Source organism: Microtus ochrogaster, chromosome 1, assembly GCF_000317375.1.
Source record: "Microtus ochrogaster isolate Prairie Vole_2 chromosome 1, MicOch1.0, whole genome shotgun sequence".
NCBI classification, from domain to species: Eukaryota; Metazoa; Chordata; class Mammalia; order Rodentia; family Cricetidae; genus Microtus; species Microtus ochrogaster.
This window is the reverse complement of record NC_022009.1, coordinates 16474343-16486473: the sequence shown is the minus strand read 5'-3', so window position 1 is coordinate 16486473 and position 12131 is coordinate 16474343. Positions and strand designations below refer to the sequence as shown.

The 12131-nt window shown below is 37.5% G+C and overlaps 1 protein-coding gene across 15 annotated transcripts in view; it reads right to left on the bottom strand.

Moving 5' to 3' along the window:
- The window catches only part of Gphn (gephyrin), a 351545-nt gene that overhangs the window by 21644 nt on the left and 317770 nt on the right, over positions 1 to 12131 (bottom strand). For all 15 annotated transcript variants that reach the window (XM_026779610.1, XM_026779623.1, XM_005343244.3 and 12 more), the window contains one exon: positions 1841 to 1928. In XM_026779610.1, coding sequence (XP_026635411.1) covers positions 1841 to 1928 — 88 coding nt within the window. The remainder of the gene's footprint in view (positions 1 to 1840; positions 1929 to 12131) is intronic.

Genomic DNA, 12131 nt, shown 5'->3' with positions numbered 1-12131 from the left:
CAGACAACATTGTATACATAATAAATAAATAAATAAATAAATAAATAAATAAATAAATAAATAAATAAATATTTTTTTAAAAAAATAAATGTTCCATTATCCTTAGCCATAAGGGAAACGCAAATCAAAATGACTCTGAGTTTATCTTACACCTGTCAGATTGCTAAGATCAAAAACACAAGTGAGAGCTCATGTTGGAGAGGATGTGGAACAAGGGGAGCATGCGTCCATTGCTGGTGGTAGAGTAAACTTGTACAGCCACCTTGGAAATCAACATGGTGGTTTCTCAGAAAATTGGGAATTGATGTATAAATGTGACAGTTGTGTAGCTTGTACTACTGTAGTGGCATTTCAATTGTATTTTAGTAAATACAGCTTGCCTGAAGATCAGAGAGTAAAAGAGCCCCAATGGTCAGCCTTACAGACCAGGCAGTGGTAACACACACTTTTAATCCCAGTATCCACAGTAGGTTCTAGAAACCAGGCAATGCATGCCTTTAATCCCAGCCCTAGAGAAGATTAAAATGGGAGGAGACAGCTCTCAAACATACTCTCATTCTGAGATTCCTGGAGGCAGGATCACCATTTTCGGACTGAGGTCAAGATAAGAGCCAGTGATTGGATATTTTGCTTTTCTGACCTTCAGATTGAACCTCAGTTTCTCTGAGTTTTTATTAATCGTGTTTCAGCCTTTTTCTGGGACTCATGGCAATGGGAACAGGGCTGTCTCTAATGTATTGGATGGCTCTTAGGAACCTATTCCTCATGCTGGATTACCTTGTCCAGCCAGAATACAGGGGGAGGTTCTTGATCTTATGGCAACTTGGTATGTCATCCTTTGCTGATGCCCGTGGGAGGCCTGCTCCTTTCTGAGAAATACAGAGGAGTGGACTGGGTGGGGGTGTGGGCAGAGTGAGGTGAGGGTAAGGAGTGGGAGGAGAGGCTGTGGTTGGGATATAAAATAAATAATAAATAAACAAAAATATAAGAAAATATGGTGGGTGAGATGGTTTCATCTGGGAGGTCATGTTCAAATTTTAGAATTGTAGATCTTTATCTTGGGCATAAATGTAAAACATAAAGGAAGTCCTAATGCTGTAAAAGTAAGTGAAAAACAAATGTCTACAAGGAAAGAGCAAAACACATTCTACAGTTTGTGGGATTTTCCTCTAGGCTTCTCTTCATGTAAGCACCCTGACTGAGTTTTTATTTTAGTTTTTTAATAAAGAAAGATCAGCACTTTCTAAAACCTGCATGTTTTCAGCTTTGTGGGGCTCTCATGAATAATAGATGTGTATCTGTTCTAGTTAGTATTAACTGTCAACTTGACACAGCCTAGAATCATCTGAAAAATGAGGCTCTGCCGAGTGGTGGTGGTGGCACACACCTTTAATCCCAGCACTGGGAGGCAGAGGCAGGCAGATCTCTGTGAGTTCGAGGCCAGCCTGGCCTACAAGAGCTAGTTCCAGGACTTAATCTCGATGCCAAAATAAAAAAAAAAAAAAAAAAAAAAAAGAGGCTCAATTGTCTTTATCAGGTTGATCTGTGGGCATTTCTGTGAGGAACTGTCTTCATTATTAGTTGATTTTGGGGGGCCCACCCACAAGGTGGCACTATTTTCTGGATAGGTGGCCTGTAAGTGAGCCTGCAAGCTCATGGTTTCTGCTTTAAGCTTCTACTTGAGTTCCTGTCCCCACTTCCCTGAATGATGGACCTGGAAGTGTAAGTTACTAAATGCTTTCTCTATGTTGCTTAGGGTCAGAGTGTTCTATCAGAGAAGCACAGCTCAGCAGTGGTCTATAGTAAAAACACTAAAGTGACTAGCTCTCACGAGTCTTACCTTTTCCCCCATCGATACACCTCCTGAGGTGATGATGACATCAGCACGGCTGATACCCTCATTCAAGGCATTGAGTAAGTCATCTGGGCTGGAAAAATAAAGACAACTATGTTAACATTAAAAGGGACTGTGCAGTGCTAACTGAAAACTACAAATCCTCTGAGTTTGCATTATTGTGAGTATAATAATGTGTTCTGTGTGAACTGGAATCCAATGGGTCTCTACAATGAAGAGTGTAGTAGTAATGTGGAAAGGACTTTGTGTAAAATGCTGAAGTACTGGCTCCTGGCACTTTCACAGGGCTTTCTGTCCAAACAATGCAGTATATGAGGAGACAATGGGGGCTGTAGGATGTCTTAAGAATTTGTCTGCCTACAAATGTCCCTGGAATTCCTGGGCATGCAAGTTTAGTTAGTCACCCTAGGTGTTGTCAGGATCATATAACACTCTTTAGAGAAAGTCAGGTGTGGTGGTTCATGCCTGTTATCCCAGTATTCATGAAGCAGCAGCAGGCAGATGACTGTAAGTTTGAGGCCAGCTTGGGAAGCACAGAAGATTCTTTCTCAAAAAACAAACCCAAACAACAAGTGAACAAAGAATTTTTAAGTGACTTGGAGCCTTGAAAACTGGGCTGGATTCTGACAGACAGAAAGGGACAGGCCAGAGCCTGGATGAATAATTAAACCTGTGGGATCTTGAGATCAGTATGGTCCACGGCTTGGCTAGAGAAATGAAGAGGTGGGGTAAGATAATTTTAGAGGTTCCCTCAAGCTTAAAAATACAGAGTCTAACAAATAGGAAGTAAAAGGGGAATTCCAAGGACCATGAAGAGTCAAAAGGTTTTTATTCAGAAAAGAAAGGCTAGAAAAAAAGATGGAGGTTATATGAGTAATAGGACAGCATGAAAACTGGGGATTGAGGCTAGGCACATTCCTGTTTGGCAGAGGACAGGACCCTCGTGGTATATAGGTCTGTATCCAGGGTCTAGGGTGCAGGGTACTTTATATCCTGCTCACACTCTCGTTTTCTGAGAACTTCTTACTTGTGGAAGACAGCAGTGTTTGTTTACCTTCTGTCTGTCTGTTATGGAGATCTAATACAGACATCTTAAAAGAGGGTAAACCTGGTTTCTGATTTTTCTAGCTCTGGCCCTTAGTCCTTCTAGAGCCTCAACTATTCTTTCTCTTGAGTTCCACGAGCTAACTCTATAACCTCCCATAAATTCTTCCTTTGCTTAAGGTCACTGGAGCAAACATTTGTTGACTATAGAGTTATCTTTTACTGTGACTGAATATATTTCCCAAATCTCTAATGTCTGTAAAACTAGATATTCTGTTACCCTAATGAACTACTTGATAAGGGAGGGGAAAAGAATGTTAGTGATGCCAGATGAATTGACACTGCCTGAGCTTAAATTCTGGTGCTGCTACTTGCTAAATGTTAAACCTTAGAAGAGTTAGTTCCTAAACCTCTTTGGCTTCAGTTTTCTATCTGTAAAGTGGCGATAATGAAGCTGTTCAGATTGATTGTAGATAATTGAATGCTACAATGTATAAAACACTAAGAAAGGTCAGATGTCATTTATCTAAAATTCTGGCAAAGAACAATTTTAGGATGCCAGGGATTTCTTTCTTTCTTTTTTCTTTTTTTTTTTTTTTAAGATTTAATTATTTATTATGTACAGAGTTCAGCCTCCATGTATGCCTGCAAGCCAGAAGAGGGCACCAGATCTCATTACAGATGGTTGTGAGCCACCATGTGGTTGCTGGGAATTGAACTCAGGACCTTTGGAAGAGCAGGCAATGCTCTTAACCACTGAGCCATCTCTCCAGCCCCCTGCCAGGGATTTCTTAATTTAAATTTTGGAGACAATCTTAAATTGGGATTTAAATACATTCATGTAGTTTACGGGAAAGGTGACAATGGCAAGGCAGGTCATTTTCCTTGAATCACAGAACAACTTGGGGGTTGTTCTGGATCTTAGAAGCAACCTCCTAAGCAGAAGGGATGAAAATAAAAACTTGCAAAGTACTTTGTGGGAGGCTCTTTCAACCAATATAGGGACCATTTGCAACTCTTCAGTTAGATGTACAATAGTATTCATGTTCACTGAAGGCAGAATTCATGGTCAAAACTAATCCAAAATTCAAAAAAAATCAAAAAAAAAATAGATTTTAAAGTTAACAGTTAGGTGAACATGGAAGAGGGATTGTATTGAACTAAGTATTTTAAACGGATCTCATTAGTCCTTTTCAGTTTGATTTTAATTTTATGTAAAAGGACAGCAAATTATTCTGATAAGTGGTGGAAATAACAGCACCATAAAGAATGTAGTTCAGGCGAACATCAACAAAACACAATTTTGTCCTGATACAAGGAAACATTAGTTAATTTTGCCAATCTTAAGTCCCTCCCCCCCCCCCATTTATTTTTTGAGACAGGGTTTCTCTGTGTAGTCTTGGGTTTCCTGGAACTCCCTTGATAGACCAGACTGGCCTCAAACTCACAGAGATCCACCTGCCTCTGCCTCCTGAGTGCTGTGGTCACATTGTCTTGTCACAGCATTAGAAACCATAACTAAGATAGTGAAATTGCAAAACATAATCTGACCTGATATTTAAGATATAATTCCCTATGTATAATAAACTGATACTTGAGAAATAAAATTAGTGATAATAATGCTCATGTTTCAAAAAAACAATATATTTTCACCCCTATGAGTTAATTTCAAAATACAGGTAGGCAGGATAGGAGGGGGTACTAAGGTTGACAGACATAGTGAGATATTCAAGGTCATGTTTTCATTTTTAAGTGATTATTTTAAATGACCATAAATTCCTATTACATATCTTCAGATGAAAGCTGTCATTATTTATCTAAATATATAAATCTTATTTGAATATGACAGATATTGAAGGGTCAAGTGTAATGGTTTATGCCTGTAATCCCAGCACTTGTGGGGCTGAAGCAGAACTGTATCAAGTTCTAGGGTACTCTGAGCTAGAGTGAGGTCCTGTCTGATCTTCCACCCCATTCTCCAAATACTGATGAAGGGAAAAATTATACTCAAATCATGTGCAAAATTTTCTCACTATTGGCACTATAGGCACTGTTCTATTAAGCAGTTTAATTTTCCAATTTCCCTTTTCTCAAACAGACACATTTTTTGTTTTTTTCTTTCTAAGACAGTGTTTCTCTGTGTAGCCCTTGCTTTGTGCACCAAGCTGGCCTCAGAAATCCCCCTGCCTCTGCCTTCAAAGTGCTGGGATTAAAGGTGTGTACCACTAGTGCCTGGCCTCAGATACATATTTTAAAATCTTCCTTCATGAACCACTAGTTTCAGTAAAATTTGTATGATTATTGCTTATCCTTTAAGAATAATTCTAAATATTCATTTATATTTGCTCACTTTCTACCCATTTTCTCTTAAATTACTGAGTACCTATTCACTGTTCTTTTAGAGTACCATTGTTACATGACAACTTCCTTGAAAACAAACACAAAAACAAAAAAACCAACCAAACAAAAAACATTCCAAAAGAGTTACTTTACATTCATAAGATTGTATGTACCAGGTGACAGAAATTAGAGCCATTAACTGAAGGCCTTTTACCTTGAAGTCTAGAATATAGTTTTAGATAAAAACTCATTACTTAGATGAACCTACAAAAATAACACTTTGTGTATGTGTGTGGGTGAGGGTGCTCCTCATTCTCTCTCACATGAGGACAATGACCTCATTCACATTCATTCACACTGGTTCTAAGCACTTGAGCTAGCTGGGATCCAGTTCAGGTGTAAAATGTAGTACTTTAAAATTTACCCAGGCATCTATTTCAAATATCAAGACTTCCCTATCTCAAAATACTGGGGACCACCATTCTTTACAGCTAGATAGTGAGGAGACACAGAAGTTGTTCAGTGCAGAAACTGGTACAGATTGCTGTTGGTGCTCTGCCAATTCAAGTGTTCAGGTTTCAGAGCCTGTGTCCCCTGTGTCCTCTTTCCTAAATCACTTTCATGTCTATCAGTTCCAAATTGCTCTAGAAATTTCCTGAGTCCTGAGTACAAAGAGGACCCTTAGAAGAACAAAAGGAAACACAGAATAGTGATACCAAATACAATAAGTCACAAATAGGTAGCAGATGGGTAAATGCAACATTGAGAAGAGTTCCCAGGGAAATAAAATTGCTGGGAGACTAGACAGTGTTAACAACAATAATGGTGACAATTTACAAAACACTAATTGTTATTCAATTACAACAATAAAAAGGTGTTTTAAAACAATAAACATGGCAGGGAAGTGTAGTTTAGTAGTAGAGTACTTGCCTATTATGTCCAAGGCCCAGCACTGTAAAAAAGCAAACAAAACTCCCATGCCAAACTGACAAAACCCAATGAAATAATCAAGATTGATGGCACATGCCTATAATCCCACAACTAGGGAGGCTAAGATTGGACCATTGAGAGACCTAGACTATTCCGAGTTACAGAGTGAATTTCAAGCCAGCATTTGTAACACACTGAACTCTTTCCACAAGAACAACTGCACAAACACATAGAACCTATTATTTTTAAAAGTTAAAATTTAGAGATGAAGACAAGAATACTCTTTGTTAAAGACTCAGTTTGTGGCCTAGAAGATTAAGTGGTATAAATAGCTCTAGGCATTCTATAAATGTGTACAAAGAAAGAAGCCATGGAAGAAATAACAAGAAACTTAGAGAACAGAACAAGATGCTGACACAAAGACAAAAGGGATCTTATTATAAGGAAAATGAACAGAGAGTGGAAAAAGAGAAACATTTAATTTACTCTGAAAATAATGGGCATAGAAATTTAAAAGGCTTACCAAGTTTATTTAGAACTGATGAAAAAACATAGACCTAAGCAAGTTCTAGTAAAAATTTGGTAATTTCAAGGATAATTTTAAAATCTCACAAATATTCAGACAGAAAGAAATAATTACTAAGAAAGGAAAAATACTTTGGCCTTAGACCTGTTTGCTATAAAACCCTAAAATAGAAAACAATAAATAAGCATTATTATATCTCTGAGAAAAAGGTATACAATGCTAGATCTTACACTAAGCCAGCTGTTATTGACTAGTTGGGATGAAAAGAAATAAAAATACAAATATTAGCTAATAAACCATAAGTAATATTCTGGAAACGTTACAGTAAATAAAGTAGAAGAGAGGCTTCGTGTCTGAAAATACATAGCTAAACTGAAATGGATGATGACTGATAAATTTGAGAACTATATTTTATTGTTAAATATTAAGTTACAGAAATTTATTGTAAGAAAATTTGGTAAATTATGAAATTTAATGCATTTAACGAAACAGCTCTCAGCATTACCTAAAGATTAAGAGAGTAAAAGTATCCTAAGGTTCTCATCTGACTGGCATATGTGTGCATGCAGTAAATGAGAATGTTTGCAGGAGGCATTCAGTGTCCCCTTTTTATATGACAGTAAGAATGTATTTGTCTATGAGGATCACTATATGGAAGGAAAACAACAAAGGGTACTAACTTCCAAAATTGTAAAGGATAAAAGAGCAAATGGTAACTGGAGCCAAGCAACAACAGAGCCAGGAAAAGACAATAAGATTATATAAATAGTAACAAAAGTTAAGATGGAAGCAAAAAAAAAAAAATCCTGGTAATCATTTATGCAAACTCTCTACTAAAGCAAACAGAATAATAACATTTCAAGTATATGCAAGATAGTACTTTCAGTTTGAACCTCAAACTCTATTTTATTGTTAATTATAAGGAAAATACTTCTAGAGATCAAAGACTGAAAATAACGGCAGACAGAATTTCACAAGGTAAACATAAATAAGCAAAACTGCAGGCAGGGCAATGCTAACATCAAAGTTAAAACAAGAAAGGAGCATTAGAGGTTACAAGCTGCGGTGAGAGCTGGATGGAGAAGGATGACAGCAAATAGAATTAACTGCCCTGTCACAAGTTCTTGTTTCATCCAGACTAGGTGGCTGCCCTGCCAAATCTGTGTGCATGGTAGGCATTCAGTAAATGTGTCAGATTAATCTTGGTTTTAAATCAGTCTCTGGGAATAAACAATTATAATGATATTACAGCAAATAATAATGTCTGAGAATGAAAGAGAACACCCATTTAATATTTTTCTGATGATAAATGACTCTTTGAGAGGGAAATAAGTAATGTGAACTAGGACTGTGCATTCAAATATCTAGAAGGCCATTATATAGAAAATGGAAGTGGCTTATTTTAGAAGAAACAGAGATTCAGCTCAGTGTCATGGAAATACATGCACACTGTAATAATATCTAAAAGGAAAATGTACTGCCTCATCAGAAAGATTATTTTTACTAAAATAATCAAAACCAAAACATGATGACTAGCTGGAACATGTTTTCCTTAACTTTTCCTTAACATTCTCCATTGAGTGAAAGTTACTGGACTGGGTAACATTAGGGGTTCCTTTTAGTTCTAAGATATTCTGAGTCAGCTGAGCATGGTTGGCACATACCTTTAATCCTAGCACTTGGGAGGCAGAGACAGGTAATCTCTGAGTTTGAGGCTAGCCTGGTCTACAGAGTGAGTTCCAGGACAGCCAAGGCTTCACAAAGCCTGTCTCAAAACACACACACACACACACACACACACACACACACACACACACACACACACACACACACGCAAAACCAACCCCAAAACAAACGACTAGAGAGAGAGAGAGAGAGAGAGAGAGAGAGAGAGAGAGAGGGAGGGAGAGAGGGAGGGAGAGAGAGAGAGATTCTGAGTCTATGAGAACATTGAAAATTGTATAAACAAGAACTATTTACTATTTTCTCATATAATATGTGTTGGAATGCCTATGTAGACATGCATGTTTGCAAGTGTGTGGGAATATGCATGAGCATGAATGCATGCTGAGTATGGAGACCTTAAATTGACATTGGGTGTCTCCATCACTCTCATTCTTTATATGGAGAAGCTCTCTCAATTAAACCCAGAGCTCAATGATTGCCTATTCTATATTTTGCCTTGCAGATAGTCTGATGGGATCACAAGTGTCACCATGCCTGTTCAACTTGTACCTGGTTTCTGGAGCTAAGACTTCAAGTTTTCATGCTTGTTTGGCAAGCACTTTACCCCTTAAGCCATCATCTCCCCAGACTCCGCTCACTTTATGAACATCAGGATCATTCACATATTTGACTTAAATGGTAGTGGGGGGATCTTTTCTTTTATGTAGAGTTATGGCATTCACCTTCAACTTTGGAGATGGTGACCAACATCAGTATCACTTTCTTTTAGTTCTAAATCCTTTATTAAAGAATCACAAAAATCAGGCTTTCCTTTCCTTAGTTCTATCTAAAAAAACATGCTATTTATGGTCATAAATATTATATAGTATTTTTTCTTTCTTTCTCAGACTACATTATTTGCTATAATATCAATATAATTGTTTAATTCCAAAGCTATTATGAAGAGATTGATTTAAAAGGATAGGTTAAAAAAAGGTGTAAGTGAACTGTATCTCAAAATACACCTACCAGTGAATTAATGTGACTTAAAGAAGACTATATGGATTAGTAAGTTTTTGTGAAGGAAGAATATACTGTCTAGAGAATATGCCAAGGTTTTGTTCTACTAACCAACAAATCTGGTTTCAGAGGATGCATGCTTCATTAAAATGCCTTTGCTTCAAATTTGCTCAAAGTTGTCTTTGTTATAAATGATTATAGCCCTGAGTAGCAGCAAATTATTTTTGCTTTACTATGAAGTCTGCTGCAAAATTCAAGACCAATACAGAGCTGTTGTCCAAGTTCAGGATTTATAAATTTCAAAATGCTTAGAATGGAAAAGGGGGTGCCCCTGAGGAAGGGGAAGGGAGATAAAAAGAGAAGGTGGGGATGGTAAAGGTGACTCACAGTATGAACCACATCAATGAAGGGCAATAGTGACACACAAACCTTGACTGTAACCAACAGCTCTCTTTATTTGGACTTAATACCTATTCAACAAGAGGGAAATCATGAGTGATAATAGAAACTTAGCTTATTACTCAGTGCTAGTGAATTCACAGTTATTGGAGAATAATCTACAATCACTTGTTACCAAGTCATTATAATCTTCAACAACAATTTATAAATATTTGTTCTTATACCCACAGATAAGTATAATCTTCACCCCTCATTAAGGAAACTTTTCTTTGCAGCTGATGGAGACCATTACAGAAAAACCAATCAAAATGCAGAGTTGTAGAGTTCAGTACCAAAGCATACATATACGCAACACTCCGACATCTATGGCTCAGGGAACATGTAGAAGAGGTGGCAGAAAGATTCCAAGAGCCAGAACATCAGGGATTTTGCTCTGAGATTGTGTCTCCTACTATCAGAAGCTACACTCATCAAGTCTCACCAAATGTGAGATGAACAAGGATGATACTAAGGAACATGCCAAAATGAAGTTCACAAGGCCTCAATTTTAAACAAAGAACTACAGGCAACTGAATAAAGATGGGAGTGGAAGAGGTGGTCTTCCCCAGGAAGAGTACAATTGGTTAAAGGTGCATGCCTTTAAGCTCAGCACTTTAAAGATAGGTAGGTGAATCTCTGTGAGTTTGAGGCTAGCCTGGTCTACACACCCAGCCTAGTCTATCCTGATAATGTCTGCAAAATGGTCCAGTTTTATAAGAACATAATTTGCTAATAATCCAATAGCCAGCCCAGCCACAACTACATAGTAAGACTCTGTCAAAAATTAAGACAGTAAATAAGTAGTGATAATATTATTGACTAAATTAAAATATAGTGATTAAAATGAAAATATATTAAGAAATGAAATACATGAGTGAGACATAATAATCAGAACTGGGTTGAGGATCATTAGGAAAGTTTGTGAGATTCGGGAAGTGTCAGGTCCAAAATCACCAGAAAATGGCTAACTGTGGTGCCTATTGGCATACCAAAATGCATGCTGGCCTGCAGGCTCTCTCAGTTTCTCAAATATCTGTTACAGAGTCCATGCTGGCATCCTGGCTCTTCTCACCCCACCCCAACTGTTAACATCTCCAGTTCATGGGCTTTCCTTCACCAGCTTCTCATTCCCACATAAGCCTATTTAGGCCACATACTCTTTGCTCTCTCTGTCTTCTCTTCTTCTCCAACCCCCTCTCCTCTCATAGCTTAATTCTGTTTAGTCTACTGCTGTCTCTTCCTGATCTGGCCTCTTTCGGATGTCTCTGTATTCTCACTCATATCTATAATAAAAATCTTCCTACCAATACTATCTTAGAACGGTCAAAATTTCTAGCTATAGTCCTACCTAGACATTGTTCCTTGAAACAGAACATCAACTATAACAAGGCTTAAGGATTCAGAAAGACAACAGCAATAGCCACTACAGAAGTCTCCCATGGAGAGTGAGAAGACTTTTAATTAAAAGCATGTTTGATGAAATGTGAAGAATATTCTTTGTTAGTGAAGAGAAAAATGTAAATTTCCAATAAATGACAAAAAATCTGTTGGTTCAAAATTTAAAACTACATTTTGAGTTCATTTCATAAGAAGTAGGCAGTTTATAAAGAAGAACCAATTAAACTGAGATCTAAACTCCCTTTGCTAATTAGACAAGTCCCATTTTAAGGACATTAGGGAAACACTAAGAAGTTAGAACTGTTGGGTTCACAAATTGGAAGCTGTAAGACACTGGGCTTTGCTCATGTAATCACTGTACTATGAAGTCTATCTTGATCATTTCTGTGAAATGTGTCAGTTTTATAAGAATCCAATTTGCTATCTTAGTACTTGTTAATCTTCCACATTGTGCTTTAATGTGAAATGGGAGCTTTATAAATTAGCAGCTGCAAGGTTGAAATCCAAACAGCAGCCTACAACAGAGCTAAGCAAGCAAGCAGGATTTGAGTGTGGCAGGCTTCTATGAAGCATTCTTTTTCCAGAATGGGGGACAATTTTACTTAATTATAGGGAAAAATTCAAGTCTTGAAAGGTCCAAGTCAGTAGTTAGGAAGCTGTGTTACTGGGTTGTGTCTTAAACTGAGGTACAAACAGAATAATAGTTAAAATCAGCTTTAGGAATGATATGAACTCAATTAATACCCCCCTCTCTTGTTTTATTGAGACAGGGTTTCTCTGTAGCTTTTGGAGCCTGTTCTGGAACTTGTTCTGTAGACCAGGCTGACCTTGAACTCACAGAGATTGCCTGCCTCTATGTCCTGAGTGCTGGAATTAAAGGCGTGTACCACCAACACCAGGCCTGATTTTTTTTTC